The 16334-nt window shown below is 57.3% G+C and overlaps 1 protein-coding gene and 1 long non-coding RNA gene across 2 annotated transcripts; both read left to right on the forward strand.

The window, feature by feature from the left end:
- Window positions 1-1278: 1278 nt before the first annotated feature.
- Window positions 1279-7625, forward strand: LOC148816377 (uncharacterized). The gene is made up of 2 exons (XR_016094674.1): window positions 1279-1690; window positions 5248-7625. It is a non-coding gene; the product is annotated as an uncharacterized LOC148816377 (long non-coding RNA).
- Window positions 7626-7644: 19 nt separating this feature from the next.
- shisa7a (shisa family member 7a) lies at window positions 7645-15748 on the forward strand. Its single transcript, XM_088940111.1, has 5 exons — window positions 7645-8288; window positions 11097-11251; window positions 12403-12468; window positions 14157-14345; window positions 14973-15748. Exons 1-5 carry the CDS (start codon window positions 7645-7647, stop codon window positions 15746-15748), a joined length of 1830 nt encoding a protein of 609 aa, XP_088796237.1.
- Window positions 15749-16334: the final 586 nt, after the last annotated feature.

Consider the following 16334-nt stretch of genomic DNA (forward strand, 5'->3'; position numbering starts at 1 on the left):
CCACAGGGACTAGAAGAGTCTAGAGCCCTGTGACTGGGCTGTGTCAGTGTCCACAGGGACTAGAAGAGTCTAGAGCCCTGTGACTGGGCTGTGTCAGTGTCCACAGGGACTAGAGGAGTCTAGAGCCCTGTCACTGGGCTGTGTCAGTGTCCACAGGGACTAGAGGAATCTAGAGCCCTGTGACTGGGCTGTGTCAGTGTGTCCACAGGGACTAGAGGAGTCTAGAGCCCTGTGACTGGGCTGTGTCAGTGTGTCCACAGGGACTAGAAGAGTCTAGAGCCTGTGACTGGGCTGTGTCAGTGTGTCCACAGGGACTAGAAGAGTCTAGAGCCCTGTGACTGGGCTGTGTCAGTGAGAAAGGGTCATACTGTGTTTCCAGTCTATGCTGAAGGACAGATCTGGTTGGACTCATACTGTTTCATGCTTCTTGTGCTGAGAGAAGCAGAAACATCCCAACTCAACCACGTTTCATACATGTGCCTGAATGTGAATTGGTATTAATTACAAATGAGAGCTGAATTAGCTGTAATTAAGCTCGTTAGAGAAGCCGCTCTGCTCCTTGTCAGAATCTAGATCTCTGGAGTGTTTTTTTTTTGTATTTTTTAATTACTAGAGTTTTAATGGGTTAGTTGCCGTAGCAACTGGTCAAAGATCAATTTCCGTCTTTTTTCAAGTAAAAAATTAATAAAAGCAGGAAAAGCGAATAGTCACGCCTGAGCGAGCGCGTCTGTGCGACAGGTGTGTGTCCGCGCACGTATTCGTGTGTCTGCAGGAGCTGTGTGCAGTGTATCGATTGTGTGCAGGAAGAGTGTGTCGGCTGCGTGTTTCTCAGTCTCTCTCCTGGTAAAGGCGAGATCCGGGGATAAGCAAAAGACTTAATCCTCTACAAGAACATTCCAGCGCGAAATGTCCCCATTTCTTGACTCACACGTGCGAATGCGTCTCCACGGCCGTGTGTGTGTGTGTGTGTGCAGCGTTGTGTCATTGTGCGTTTGTGTTGCGCTGTTTTCAGTCCTCAGCTCATCGCTCACCGAGAGTGTGTGTAAGAGCTATTATCTAACCCATCGCGCCGCCCCTTTCCCCCTCCGCCCGCCCCCCGCCGCCGCGGCCGACCAATCCGCCGCCGCCCCCGGCCCGGCCTGGGAATAAAGCTCCGCGGCGATTGGCCGGGCGCCCCGCCGCTCCGCGGGCCGGCGGCCAATGGCGGCGCTCGGCGGCGGCGGCGAGCCCAATGGGCGAGCGAGCGCCGTCGCCAGCGGACCCGAGCGAGCAGCTGTCGGATCTGCAGCCTCTCCGCCCGAACCGGATCCCGACAGAGACGCCGCGCGGACCCGCGGACCCACGGACCCACGCCAGGCGCCACTCCACCGCGCTCCCACGACCCGAGCCGAGCCGAGCCGGACCGAGCCGGAGAGCGGGGCTGGGCGGGCGGAACCCGGGGGTACAGGCAGCGCACAGCTCGCGGGGGTGCGGGTGCGTGCGCGAGCTCTTCTCTTACTGCCTGTTTTTTTTTTGGGGGGGAGGGGGTGTGCGCGCGTGCGCGTGTGCGTGGAGCCCCCTCTTCTGCTCCGAGCGGTAGACCCCCCCCCCCGCCGGACAGGGGCCTCGGCTGAGATCTGGGGGTTCACGCGCGAGCGCAGAGGATGCCCCCGTCGGCCGCGCGCCCCCCGCGTGAGCGACAGCCCGACAGGTAGGAACAAAGACTGCTCTTCATCACTGTGGTGATCATCATCATCGTCATCGTCATCATCATCATCATTATCGTTGTTATTGTTACCAGTCTTGTTACGGGTTGGTTTCCGCGCGATTCGGGGGCTTGACTCCTGGCGGGGACCGTGCACGTCAGTGCGCAGTCACGGCTGGACGGGGTGTACACGCGTGACGGGGGACACGCATGTTCTCTCCCCGCGCCCGCGCCGGATTTCGCCATTTCTGTCTGACACGAGCGCGGAGCGCACACCCTCAGACACGCGCGGACACGGACACGCACACGCGTGCAGCCCGGCTCCGCTTGTCGCGGCTGTGGACGGCGAGTGTCGTGTGTGCGCGTGTACGCGTGTTGTACCCCCCTTCTCCCCTCCCCCACCGCCGTGTTCATAGTGAACACGCTGTGTGCACACACACACACACACTCTCTACCCACTGACACACTGACCCACTGACACACACACACACTCTCTACCCACTGACACACACAGTACACACACACACTCTACCCACTGACACACTGACACACTGACACACACACACTCTCTACCCACTGACACACACAGTACACACACAGTACACACACACACTCTACCCACTGACACACTGACACACACACACTCTACCCACTGACACACTGACACACACAGTACACACACACACTCTACCCACTGACACACTGACACACACACACTCTACCCACTGACACACTGACACACACAGTACACACACACACTCTACCCACTGAAACACTGACACACACACACTCTACCCACTGACACACTGACACACACAGTACACACACACACTCTACCCACTGACACACTGACACACTGACACACACACACTCTACCCACTGACATACTGACACACACAGTACACACACACTCTACCCACTGACACACTGACACACACACACTCTACCCACTGACACACACAATACACACACACTCTACCCACTGACACACTGACCCACTGACACACACAGTACACACACACACTCTACCCACTGACACACTGACGCACCCAGTACACACACACACTCTACCCACTGACACACTGACCCACTGACACACACAGTACACACACACTCTACCCACTGACACACTGACCTACTGACACACACAGTACACACCCAGTACACACACACTCTACCCACTGACACACATAGTAAACACCAAGTACACACACACACACACACACACACACACACACGGTACCCACTGACACACACAGCACACACAGTACACACACACACTCTACACACTGACACACTGACCCACTGACACACACAGTACACACACACACTCTACCCACTGACACACTGACACACTGACACACACAGTACACAAACAGTACACACACACTCTACCCACTGACACACATAGTAAACACCAAGTACACACACACACACACACACACACACACACACACACACGGTACCCAGTGACACACTAACACACAGTACACCATACACACATACCCAGTGACACACTGACACACACAGTACACACACACAGCACACACACACCCAGTGTCACACTGACACACACAGTACTCAGTCTGTACCCACTGACATACACAGTACCAAACACACCCAGTGACACACACACACTGTACCCATTGACACACTGCAAAATATTGTACACACACTGTACACACTATAACACCCTGACACACACACACACACTCCAGAGAGACGGCTCTTTTCCACAGATCTCTGATGGGGAGGGGTGTTAATGTGAAGTTACAGAGGAGCTGGACTGAGTGTCTCTCCAGTATCTCCAGCTCTGATGGGGAGGAGTGTTAATGTGAAGTTACAGAGGAGCTGGACTGAGTGTCTCTCCAGTATCTCCAGCTCTGATGGGGAGGGGTGTTAATGTGAAGTTACAGAGGAGCTGGACTGAGTGTCTCTCCAGTATCTCCAGCTCTGATGGGGAGGGGTGTTAATGTGAAGTTACAGAGGAGCTGGACTGAGTGTCTCTACAGTATCTCCAGCTCTGATGGGGAGGAGTGTTAATGTGAAGTTACAGAGGAGCTGGACTGAGTGTCTCTCCAGTGTCTCCAGCTCTGATGGGGAGGAGTGTTAATGTGAAGTTACAGAGGAGCTGGACTGAGTGTCTCTCCAGTATCTCCAGCTCTGATGGGGAGGGGTGTTGATGTGAAGTTACAGAGGAGCTGGACTGAGTGTCTCTCCAGTATCTCCAGCTCTGATGGGGAGGGGTGTTAATGTGAAGTTACAGAGGAGCTGGACTGAGGGTCTCTCCAGTATCTCCAGCTCTGATGGGGAGGGGTGTTAATGTGAAGTTACAGAGGAGCTGGACTGAGTGTCTCTACAGTATCTCCAGCCGATATGTGTTTAAGAATCAGCTTGGGGAAATCGATGAGCTTCTATCTTCCAAACAGGCTGGAGGGGCCAAATGTTCTTCAAATCACTTTGCTTCGTCAAATTACAATAAGCTGCTTCTTCATGGTTTTTCAAGTGCATTTCAGAGAAAAACTGAACAATCGCTCTCTCCCACACTGCCTCTCTCTCTCGCCCACTCACATCTCCCTCTCTCTGCGTGAAGCCACTGTCTTCTTCTGCACAGGTCTCTTAGTAACGGACTGCAGTCAGTGTTCCTGTGCTCTAGTGTCCAGTCAGTCAGTGTCTCTGTGCTGTAGTGTCCAGTAAGAGTCTGGACTCCAGGTGTGTGTGTGTGTGTATACAGTGTGTCCAGTAAGAGGCTGGACTCCAGGTGTGTGTGTATACAGTGTGTCCAGTAAGAGTCTGGACTCCAGGTGTGTGTGTGTGTATACAGTGTGTCCAGTAAGAGTCTGGACTCCAGGTGTGTGTGTGTATACAGTGTGTCCAGTAAGAGTCTGGACTCCAGGTGTGTGTGTGTGTATACAGTGTGTCCAGTAAGAGTCTGGACTCCAGGTGTGTGTGTGTGTATACAGTGTGTCCAGTAAGAGTCTGGACTCCAGGTGTGTGTGTGTATACAGTGTGTCCAGTAAGAGTCTGGACTCCAGGTGTGTGTGTGTATACAGTGTGTCCAGTAAGAGTCTGGACTCCAGGTGTGTGTGTGTGTATACAGTGTGTCCAGTATGAGTCTGGACTCCAGGTGTGTGTATACAGTGTGTCCAGTAAGAGTCTGGACTCCAGGTGTGTGTGTGTGTATATAGTGTGTCCAGTGAGAGTCTGGACTCCAGGTGTGTGTGTGTATACAGTGTGTCCAGTAAGAGTCTGGACTCCAGGTGTGTGTGTGTGTATATATAGTGTGTCCAGTATGAGTCTGGACTCCAGGTGTGTGTGTGTATACAGTGTGTCCAGTAAGAGTCTGGACTCCAGGTGTGTGTGTGTGTATACAGTGTGTCCAGTAAGAGTCTGGACTCCAGGTGTGTGTGTTCACAGTGTGTGTACAGTGTCTAACATTGTGTGCCCAGTGCTTTGTTGGTAGACACACTCCCTGGTATGTGTGTGGTGCAGTATTTTTTTCCAGCTTCTGTATTCCTGAAACCCTCTTTGACATTCAGTCTTCTTGTCTCTCTCTTCTGCAGAATTCCTAGAATCCTGTGTTTTTTCCCGGAGGAGAGGACATCTTGGTCTCGGAGGCTGTGCCGCCTGGAGGTACCGGGAGGAATTTCCGCCTGGCTGCAGTGAGATTCTGCCGAGGAGATCTATCTGTGTTCTGGGCAGGCGGTAGTTGTGGACTGGTCTTCCTTGCGAAAGAGGGCGGGTAATAGGGGGAGTAGGACCTCCTCGGATGTCTCCCTAAAACCAAATAAGGGAGTTGATAAGGAGAAAGGACAAGACTCAGATCCGGACACCGGGATACGTGTCCGATACAGGCAAATAAAGAACAAGAATACTGACCCAGCTTCTCCCGGAGAGAGCAGCCACACCCAGAGTCCCCTGCGCCTCCTCGGTCAGCCAATCCGGTACCACCGGTCTCTCCATCAGCCAATCAGGCTGCACCTGCCCGCGCGCCAGTGCCTCGGCCGCCAGCTGCAGTTCCCCCGCCGAGCCTGAGCCACGCAAGGGGGCGCTGTTTCTCGCCCCAAAGCGCCGTTATTCCTACTCTCTGGGACAGAGTTACGCTGCGGCTGAGTTCGGAAGTGGCGCGTTGCAAATTCTCTGGATTCTCGTGCTCCAGGGTGCTCAGCACTGCCGAGCTATTCCACTTGACGTCTCCTTCACCATCAGCGTGGGACGTTCTGGGTTAGTGTCACTGAGCAGGGTGATGGTCAGTCCCGCGATTCGCTGACGACTGGTTCATTATCGATTCATTGACGGCCCGGCCTGTGCGGGTGTCTTCACCGATACAGCGGAGAGATCTGGGATACCAGGAGCAACCTGGAGGCTGGATGACCGGGATCATATTGTAGCCAGTCTGTCACTGCGGATTCCTGGGATCCTCTCCTTCGGCCCCCCGAGGCGCAGCGGGATGGGTCCCGCTGTCGTCCTTGTCGTTTCCAGAGCGCCGAGCGGCGAGGAGTCCGGAGAGAGGACTGCCCTGCCCCCTCAGGGTCCCGCAAGCCCTTGAGCACGGACTGCGGGAATCGGGAGCCATCCGGGATAGTCCCGCCCCGAGACAGGAGAGGAGACGGGAGAGGCTCGTCAGGCGCTGGCCCTGACGAGGAGCCGGATACTCGGCATCGCCGCTCCTCGCCCACCGATGGGCCCTGCCGCGACGCTCACGGGTATCGGGGTCTCCCCTGTTTCTCCGAGCTGAGGGCGTCTGTGTCTAGTTCTCTCTCTCGGCACCCCGCCGGTCAGCACACGCAGTTCACAGACACGTTTACATCACCAGGTCCTGAGGGACGGAGCTTCACGTGGGGTCACAAGTTTTACAACAATATTCAGTTTTCTTTATTTAGACGGGTTCTCCAAACACACACTTTGCAGCAGACTCACGTGCACTCACGCATGTGCACGCCCCTCAGTGCACTCACGAGCACGCCCCTTAGTGCACTCACGTTCACACCCTTCAATTCACTCACGTGCACGCCCCTCAGTGTACTCACGAGCACGCCCCTTAGTGCACTCACACACTTGCACGCCCCTCAGTACACTCACGTGCACGCCACTGAATACACTCACGTGCACGCCCCTTAGTGCACTCACACACGTGCACACCCTTCAGTGCACTCACACACGTGCACACTCCTCGTTACACACTCAGGTGCCTCTGACACTCTGTTAAAGTTTACACCGACTCCTGAAGTTTACAGCGGGCTTCTCCACCCGACACGCCACTCCTGCCCCTCCTGGAGCCTGGGGCTTCGGAGAGCCGCAACGTTTACAGGACTTTCCACAGGGAGCCCCGCCCTGCGGAGAGAGCTCAGGTGAGGAGGAGGAGGAGGGGGTCCCTCGCACACCTCTTTTTCTCCCCCTTATAAAGAAGAAACTTGAATATCACAGTGCCATCAGCGGCTCGATCACCATTCCAGAGGGCTGTCTGTCTTCGGCCCCGAGCAGAGGCCTCCCGCCCAGCGACCAGCGGACACACTCGCTGCAGCCTGGGGTGAACTGTGCTGCCCCCTGGTGTTCGGGTCCCGCTCCTGCAGCCAGCTCCGCAGCAACACCGGGTTCTCCTCATTCCCCTTCACAGCCAGAGACAGGAAGTGGGTGTCGCACCTTTGCTGTTATCTCTGACGGTCGAGGGCTGGAGAAACGGAGATGCCCGGACACAGATAAGGAAGAAGAGACACGAGCGTTCGGATTTCCCGGAAGGGTTTGCCAAACAGCCAGGGGCACTTCTGGACTCTTGAGCTCCAGCCGAGCCTGAAACTTTGACGCACGGAAAAAGTCTCGTTTGCTGCTGCCTTTGCGTTTGTTGTTTTTTTTTCCGTTTTTAACCAGAAACCTCAGCGCCTGTAAGAACCCGGAGCTGCTGCCTGCAGCCGCTGCCAGATCCAGTTAAACTGCCAGAAAACCGACCCAGCCGTCCCACAATGCACTGCCCCCCGGCCTGCCTCCTCTTCCTGCTGCTGCTGCCCGCCCCGGCCGCGCCAGCGACAGCCACGGAGCGGCCCGGCCCCCCCCGCCATGGGCCCGCTGTCGCTGCCCCGCCACCGCCGCCGCCGCCCCGCGACTGGCGCCCCGCCCCGGAGACGCCGCCCCGGCCGCAGGCGCAGGTGCGGCTGCCCGAGAACCTGACGGCGGACGCGCTGAGGCCGCCGCTGGGGGCGGCCCAGGTGGCGCCGCCGCAGGACCGCACCGAGCCGGACGTGTGCCGGGGCTACTACGACGTGATGGGCCAGTTCGACGGCACCTTCAACTGCTCCAAGGGCAGCTTCGTGTACTGCTGCGGCACCTGCCACTACCGCTTCTGCTGCCAGCAGCTTAGCCGCCGGCTCAACCAGCAGTCCTGCACCAACTACGACTCCCCCGAGTGGGCCAAGACGCCCCAGTCCACCACGCCGCCGCCCGGCCAGCGGCCCGACCCCGACTTCGACCCGCTGCGCCAGCAGGCCAACAGCACGGTCTACGTCATCGGCGGCGTCATCTCCTTCACGCTGGCCGTGGCCGTGGGCATCAAGGTGGCCTTCCACAAGGCCTCGCGCCGGCCCCGGCACCGCGACATCCACGTGCCCAGGTGGGGCGGGGGGCGGCGGGCCGCGCGTCCGGCTGTGTGTCCTCCCCCAGTGTCAGGCTGTGTGTCCTCCCCCAGTGTCCGACTGTGTGATCTCCCCCAGTGTCAGGCTGTGTGTCCTCCCCCAGTGTCCGACTGTGTGATCTCCCCCAGTGTCAGGCTGTGTGTCCTCCCCCAGTGTCCGACTGTGTGATCTCCCCCAGTGTCAGGCTGTGTGTCCTCCCCCAGTGTCAGGCTGTGTGTCCTCCCCCAGTGTCCGACTGTGTGATCTCCCCCAGTGTCAGGCTGTGTGTCCTCCCCCAGTGTCCGACTGTGTGATCTCCCCCAGTGTCAGGCTGTGTGTCCTCCCCCAGTGTCAGGCTGTGTGTCCTCCCCCAGTGTCCGACTGTGTGATCTCCCCCAGTGTCCGACTGTGTGATCTCCCCCAGTGTCAGGCTGTGTGTCCTCCCCCAGTGTCTGGCTGTGTGATCTCCCCCAGTGTCCGACTGTGTGATCTCCCCCAGTGTCAGGCTGTGTGTCCTCCCCCAGTGTCCGACTGTGTGATCTCCCCCAGTGTCAGGCTGTGTGTCCTCCCCCAGTGTCAGGCTGTGTGTCCTCCCCCAGTGTCCGACTGTGTGATCTCCCCCAGTGTCAGGCTGTGTGTCCTCCCCCAGTGTCCGACTGTGTGTCCTCCCCCAGTGTCTGGCTGTGTGTCCTCCCCCAGTGTCCGACTGTGTGATCTCCCCCAGTGTCAGGCTGTGTGTCCTCCCCCAGTGTCAGGCTGTGTGTCCTCCCCCAGTGTCCGACTGTGTGATCTCCCCCAGTGTCCGACTGTGTGATCTCCCCCAGTGTCAGGCTGTGTGTCCTCCCCCAGTGTCCGACTGTGTGTCCTCCCCCAGTGTCCGACTGTGTGATCTCCCCCAGTGTCAGGCTGTGTGATCTCCCCCAGTGTCCGACTGTCCGGTTGTCCTCTCCCAGTGTCTGGCTGTGTGTCCTCCCCCAGTGTCCGACTGTGTGTCCTCCCCCAGTGTCCGACTGTCCGGTTGTCCTCCCCCAGTGTCCGACTATGTGATCTCCCCCAGTGTCCGACTGTCCGGTTGTCCTCTCCCAGTGTCAGGCTGTGTGTCCTCCCCCAGTGTCCGACTGTGTGATCTCCCCCAGTGTCAGGCTGTGTGTCCTCCCCCAGTGTCCGACTGTGTGTCCTCCCCCAGTGTCCGGCTGTGTGATCTCCCCCAGTGTCCGACTGTGTGATCTCCCCCAGTGTCAGGCTGTGTGTCCTCCCCCAGTGTCTGGCTGTGTGTCCTCCCCCAGTGTCCGACTGTGTGATCTCCCCCAGTGTCCGACTGTGTGATCTCCCCCAGTGTCAGGCTGTGTGTCCTCCCCCAGTGTCTGGCTGTGTGATCTCCCCCAGTGTCCGACTGTGTGATCTCCCCCAGTGTCAGGCTGTGTGTCCTCCCCCAGTGTCCGACTGTGTGATCTCCCCCAGTGTCAGGCTGTGTGTCCTCCCCCAGTGTCCGACTGTGTGTCCTCCCCCAGTGTCTGGCTGTGTGTCCTCCCCCAGTGTCCGACTGTGTGATCTCCCCCAGTGTCAGGCTGTGTGTCCTCCCCCAGTGTCAGGCTGTGTGTCCTCCCCCAGTGTCCGACTGTGTGATCTCCCCCAGTGTCCGACTGTGTGATCTCCCCCAGTGTCAGGCTGTGTGTCCTCCCCCAGTGTCCGACTGTGTGTCCTCCCCCAGTGTCCGACTGTGTGATCTCCCCCAGTGTCAGGCTGTGTGATCTCCCCCAGTGTCCGACTGTCCGGTTGTCCTCTCCCAGTGTCTGGCTGTGTGTCCTCCCCCAGTGTCCGACTGTGTGTCCTCCCCCAGTGTCCGACTGTCCGGTTGTCCTCCCCCAGTGTCCGACTATGTGATCTCCCCCAGTGTCCGACTGTCCGGTTGTCCTCTCCCAGTGTCAGGCTGTGTGTCCTCCCCCAGTGTCCGACTGTCCGGTTGTCCTCTCCCAGTGTCTGGCTGTGTGACCTCCCCCAGTGTCCGACTGTCTTTCCTCCCCCAGTGTCAGGCTGTGTGACCTCCCCCAGTGTCTGACTGTCCGGTTGTGTCCTCTCCCAGTGTCTGGCTGTGTGTCCTCCTCCAGTGTCTGACTGTGTGTCCTCTCCCAGTGTCCGACTGTGTGATCTCCCCCAGTGTCAGGCTGTGTGTCCTCCCCCAGTGTCAGGCTGTGTGTCCTCCCCCAGTGTCCGACTGTGTGATCTCCCCCAGTGTCAGGCTGTGTGTCCTCCCCCAGTGTCCGACTGTCCGGTTGTCCTCTCCCAGTGTCTGGCTGTGTGACCTCCCCCAGTGTCCGACTGTCTTTCCTCCCCCAGTGTCAGGCTGTGTGACCTCCCCCAGTGTCTGACTGTCCGGTTGTGTCCTCTCCCAGTGTCTGGCTGTGTGTCCTCCTCCAGTGTCTGACTGTGTGTCCTCTCCCAGTGTCCGACTGTGTGATCTCCCCCAGTGTCTGGCTGTGTGTCCTCCTCCAGTGTCCGACTGTGTGTCCTCTCCCAGTGTCTGGCTGTGTGTACTCCTCCAGTGTCCGACTGTGTGATCTCCCCAAGTGTCTGACTGTACGGTTGTCCTCTCCCAGTGTCCGACTGTCCGACTGTGTGACGTCCCCCAGTGTCCGACTGTGTGACCTCCCCCGGTGTCCGGCTGTCCGACTGTGTGACCTCCCCCAGTGAGACTGACAGTGTCTATGTGTTGGCACCTCGTGTGATTCCTGGGAGAGAACTACAGAAGTGTGGGTACAGCGTATGTCTGTGTGGGTGACCCTGGGTTGTCTGTCTCCTGTCGTCAGGGCGCTGGTGGATATTCTGCGTCACCAGTCCAGCCCAGTCCAGCAGGGTGAGCGGAACAACAGTACTGTTCTGGGATCCTCCAACACCGACTCCGGGACCAGCCGCCCCCCCAAGAACCTCTACGCCCCCGTCATGCAGAGCAAAGACAACCGCAGTACGTGCTACAGCCGGACACAGGCTCTACAGTTAGATACAGACAGTACAGCCGGACACAGGCTCTACAGTTAGATACAGACAGTACAGCCGGACACAGGCTCTACAGTTAGATACAGACAGTACAGTCGGACACAGGCACTACAGTTAGATACAGACAGTACAGCCGGACACAGGCTCTACAGTTAGATACAGACAGTACAGTCGGACACAGGCACTACAGTTAGATACAGACAGTACAGCCGGACACAGGCTCTACAGTCAGATACAGACAGTACAGCCGGACACAGGCTCTACAGTCAGATACAGACAGTACAGCCGGACACAGGCACTACAGTTAGATACAGACAGTACAGTCGGACACAGGCACTACAGTTAGATACAGACAGTACAGCCGGACACAGGCTCTACAGTCAGATACAGACAGTACAGCCGGACACAGGCACTACAGTTAGATACAGACAGTACAGTCGGACACAGGCACTACAAATACATACAGACAGTACAGCCGGACACAGGCACTACAGTTAGATACAGACAGTACAGCCGGACACAGGCTCTACAGTTAGATACAGACAGTACAGTCGGACACAGGCACTACAGTTAGATACAGACAGTACAGCCGGACACAGGCACTACAGTTAGATACAGACAGTACAGCCGGACACAGGCTCTACAGTTAGATACAGACAGTACAGTCGGACACAGGCACTACAGGCAGTACAGTCGGACACAGGCACTACAGTTAGATACAGGCAGTACAGCCGGACACAGGCTCTACAGTTAGATACAGACAGTACAGCTGGACACAGGCACTACAGTTAGATACAGACAGTACAGTCGGACACAGGCACTACAGGCAGTACAGTCGGACACAGGCACTACAGCTAGATACAGGCAGTACAGTCGGACACAGACACTACAGCTAGATACAGGCAGTACAGTCGGACACAGGCACTATAGTTGCATACAGATAGTGCAGGCAGTACAGTTGTACACAGGCACTCTAGTCAGATCAAGCCAGTAGTTTTGGATACGGGCAGTACAGTCGGACACAGGCAGTACAGTTAGACGCAGACAGTAAAATCGCACAATCTGAACCAGCAGTGCAGTGCCTGCCGGGAGCCTGATGGTGGTGTTTTATTTCTCCAGTTGGGAATCTCCACCACAATTTTATCCACCTGTCTGGTTCCAGCCCCAAGCACACAGCTACAATCGGTAAGACAGCTCAGACTGCCCGTATCTGTGTGTCACTGTGTGTCTGCAGTGTGTTGCAAGAAATTAGTCTTACTTCTTTGTTGTTTTTTAACAATTCATAAACATTATGCATTATGTGTGAGCTGTAGTGCGGTCAGTGTGTGAGCTGCAGTGCAGTCAGTATATTAACCCTGTGCGGTCAGTGTATTAACCCTGTGTGGTCAGTGTGTGAGCTGTAGTGCGGTCAGTATATTAACCCTAACCCTGTGCAGTCAGTGTGTGAGCTGTAGTGCGGTCAGTGTATTAACCCTGTGCGGTCAGTGTGTGAGCTGTAGTGCGGTCAGTGTATTAACCCTGTGCGGTCTGTGTGTGAGCTGTAGTGCGGTCAGTGTATTAACCCTGTGCGGTCTGTGTGTGAGCTGTAGTGCGGTCAGTGTATTAACCCTGTGCAGTCAGTGTGTGAGCTGTAGTGCAGTCAGTGTATTAACCCTGTAGTGGTCAGTGTGTGAGCTGTAGTGTGGTCAGTGTATTAACCCTGTGCAGTCAGTGTGTGAGCTGTAGTGCGGTCAGTATATTAACCCTAACCCTGTGCAGTCAGTGTGTGAGCTGTAGTGCGGTCAGTGTATTAACCCTGTGCGGTCAGTGTGTGAGCTGCAGTGCAGTCAGTGTATTAACCCTGTAGCGGTCTGTGTGTGAGCTGTAGTGTGGTCAGTGTATTAACCCTGTGCGGTCAGTGTATTAACCCTGCGCAGTCACTGTGTGAGCTGTAGTGCGGTCAGTGTATTAACCCTGTGCGGTCAGTGTGTGAGCTGTAGTGCGGTCAGTGTATTAACCTGTGCGGTCACTGTGTGAGCTGTAGTGCGGTCAGTATATTAACCGTGTGTGGTCACTGTGTGAGCTGTAGTGCGGTCAGTGTATTAACCCTGTGTGGTCACTGTGTGAGCTGTAGTGCGGTCAGTGTATTAACCCTGCGCAGTCAGTGTGTCAGCTGAAGTGTGGTCAGTGTATTAACCCTGTGCGGTCTGTGTGTGAGCTGTAGTACGGTCAGTATATTAACCCTGTGCGGTCTGTGTGTGAGCTGTAGTGCGGTCAGTATATTAACCCTAACCCTGTGCAGTCAGTGTGTGAGCTGTAGTGCGGTCAGTATATTAACCCTGTGCAGTCAGTGTGTGAGCTGTAGTGCGGTCAGTATATTAACCCTGTTCGGTCTGTGTGTGAGCTGTAGTGCGGTCAGTATATTAACCCTGTACGGTCAGTGTGTGAGCTGTAGTGCGGTCAGTGTATTAACCCTGTGCGGTCTGTGTGTGAGCTGTAGTGTGGTCAGTGTATTAACCCTGTGCGGTCTGTGTGTGAGCTGTAGTGCGGTCAGTATATTAACCCTGTGCGGTCAGTGTGTGAGCTGTAGTGTGGTCAGTGTATTAACCCTGTGCGGTCAGTGTATTAACCCTGCGCAGTCAGTGTGTGAGCTGTAGTGCGGTCAGTATATTAACCCTGTGCAGTCAGTGTGTGAGCTGTAGTGCGGTCAGTATATTAACCCTGTGCGGTCAGTGTGTGAGCTGTAGTGCGGTCAGTATATTAACCCTGTGCGGTCTGTGTGTGAGCTGTAGTGCGGTCAGTATATTAACCCTGTGCGGTCTGTGTGTGAGCTGTAGTGCGGTCAGTGTATTAACCCTGTGCGGTCAGTGTATTAACCCTGTGCTGCTGTGCAGAGCGTGTGCCGAGGATGAATAATGCCCAGCTGGCCTCCTCAGGGACTCTGCTGTCCAGCAAACACAACAACACCTCCTCCCCCCACCCCTCGTTCTCCCACTCCTTCCACAACCTGGCCCAGCTGCCCCCCTCCTACGAGAGCGCGGTCAAGCCCGAGATCAACCGCTACTGCTCCCTCAAGAGGCTGGGTGAGTCCCTGCGCCTGTGGTCAGTGTGTGTCAGACTGTGGTCAGTTTGTGTGTGGTCAGTGTGTGTCAGACTGTGGTCAGTGTGTGTTTGACTGGTCAGTGTGTGTGGTCAGTGATTGTGGTCAGTGTGTGTGGTCAGTGAGTGTGTGTGTGTGGTCAGTGTGTGTCAGACTGTGGTCAGTGTGTGTTTGACTGGTCAGTTTGTGTGTGGTCAGTGAGTGTCTGTGTGGTCAGTGATTGTGGTCAGTGTGTCTGTGTGGTCAGTGTGTGCGGGGTCAGTGTCTGTCTGCGGGGTCAGTGTGTGTGGTCAGTGAGTGTGTGTGTGTGGTCAGTGTGTGTCAGACTGTGGTCAGTGTGTGTTTGACTGGTCAGTTTGTGTGTGGTCAGTGAGTGTCTGTGTGGTCAGTGAATGTGGTCAGTGTGTGTGTGTGGTCAGTGTGTGTGGTCAGTGAGTGTGTGTGGTCAGTGTGCGTCAGACTGTGGTCAGTGTGTGTTTGACTGGTCAGTTTGTGTGTGGTCAGTGTGTGTGGTCAGTGAGTGTCTGTGCGGTCAGTGATTGTGGTCAGTGTGTGTGTGTGGTCAGTGTGTGTGGTCACTGACTGTCCCTCTCTCTCTGCCCCCACACAGAGAAGGACCTGGATGATTATTCGGGGTACTACACCTCCAAGCGGCGCCCCAACAACGCCCCGCCCTCCTTCCACTCCTCCCAGCACCACCTGCACTGGGGGGGTGACTACACCCTGGGGGCACGGGGCACCCTGCCCCTGCACGCCTCGCGGCCGCGGCTGCACCCACCCGGCCCGCCGCCGACCCCCAACCCCTACCCGCTGCCGCCCGCGGAGCCGCCGCGGCGGGTCATGTCGCAGGAGCAGCTGCTGGCGGGCGAGGGCGGCACGCTGGCGCGGCTGTCCAAGAACCAGCAGCACCAGGCCTGCCGGGCCATGGGCAAGCCCGGCGGGGCCACGCAGACCCTGCGCCGCTCGCAGGAGCGGCTGCTCATGTCGCCGGACCGGCTGGGCGGCCTGGCGGGCCCCGGCGCGGGCGCCACGCCCACCCTGCCCCGCCTCGGCCACCCCCAGAAGGCGCAGTCCCAGCAGAACGTGTGCGCCACGCCCTCGCTCGACCGCCACCACATGATCAAGATGAACTCGCACCCCAGCTCGGGCCGGGAGCAGGGCGCGGGGGCGGGCGGCGGCGCGCCGGGCGGGCACGGGGCCCTGGCCTGGGGGGAGGGCCCCTCCACCGGCACCCTGGGGGGCCACAGCGCCCGCCGCATGGCCTTCGCCGCCAAGAGGCAGAACACCATCGAGCAGCTGCACTTCATCCCCGGGGGCGGGGGCGGGGGAGGAGGGGGGGGGGCGCAGGGCCTGCGCACTGGGAGCAAGAACGAGGTGACAGTGTGAGGGGGGGGGGATCGCCGGGGGGGGCAGGAGAGGCGATTCTCCGGGTGTCTATACCTGACCAGTCTGCCATACTTCTACTGAACCTGCCATACAACTGAGAGAGAGGAGAGAGAGACGGGAGAGAGACGGGAGAGACAGGAGAGAGAGCAGAGAGAGAGGAGAGAGGAGAGAGGAGAGAGGGGAGAGAGGAGAGAGGAGAGAGGGGAGAGAGAGCAGAGAGAGAGGAGAGAGGGGAGAGAGAGGGGAGAGAGAGGAGAGAGAGGGGAGAGAGATCAGAGAGAGAGGAGAGAGAGGAGAGAGAGGAGAGAGAGCAGAGAGAGGAGAGAGAGACGGGAGAGAGGGGAGAGAGAGATGGGAGAGAGGAGAGAGAGCAGAGAGAGAGCAGAGAGAGAGGAGAGAGAGGAGAGAGAGCAGAGAACAGAGAGAGAGGAGAGAGAGACGGGAGAGAGGGGAGAGAGACGGGAGAGAGAGACAAGAGAGAGGAGAGAGAGACGGGAGAGAGGAGAGAGAGGAGAAAGGGGAGAGAGAGGAGAGAGAGGGGAGAGAGATCAGAGAGAGAGCAGAGAGAGACGGGAGAGAGAGGAGA

This window comes from Atractosteus spatula, chromosome 22 (genome assembly GCF_055471065.1).
Source record: "Atractosteus spatula isolate fAtrSpa1 chromosome 22, fAtrSpa1.hap1, whole genome shotgun sequence".
Lineage (NCBI taxonomy): Eukaryota > Metazoa > Chordata > Actinopteri > Semionotiformes > Lepisosteidae > Atractosteus > Atractosteus spatula.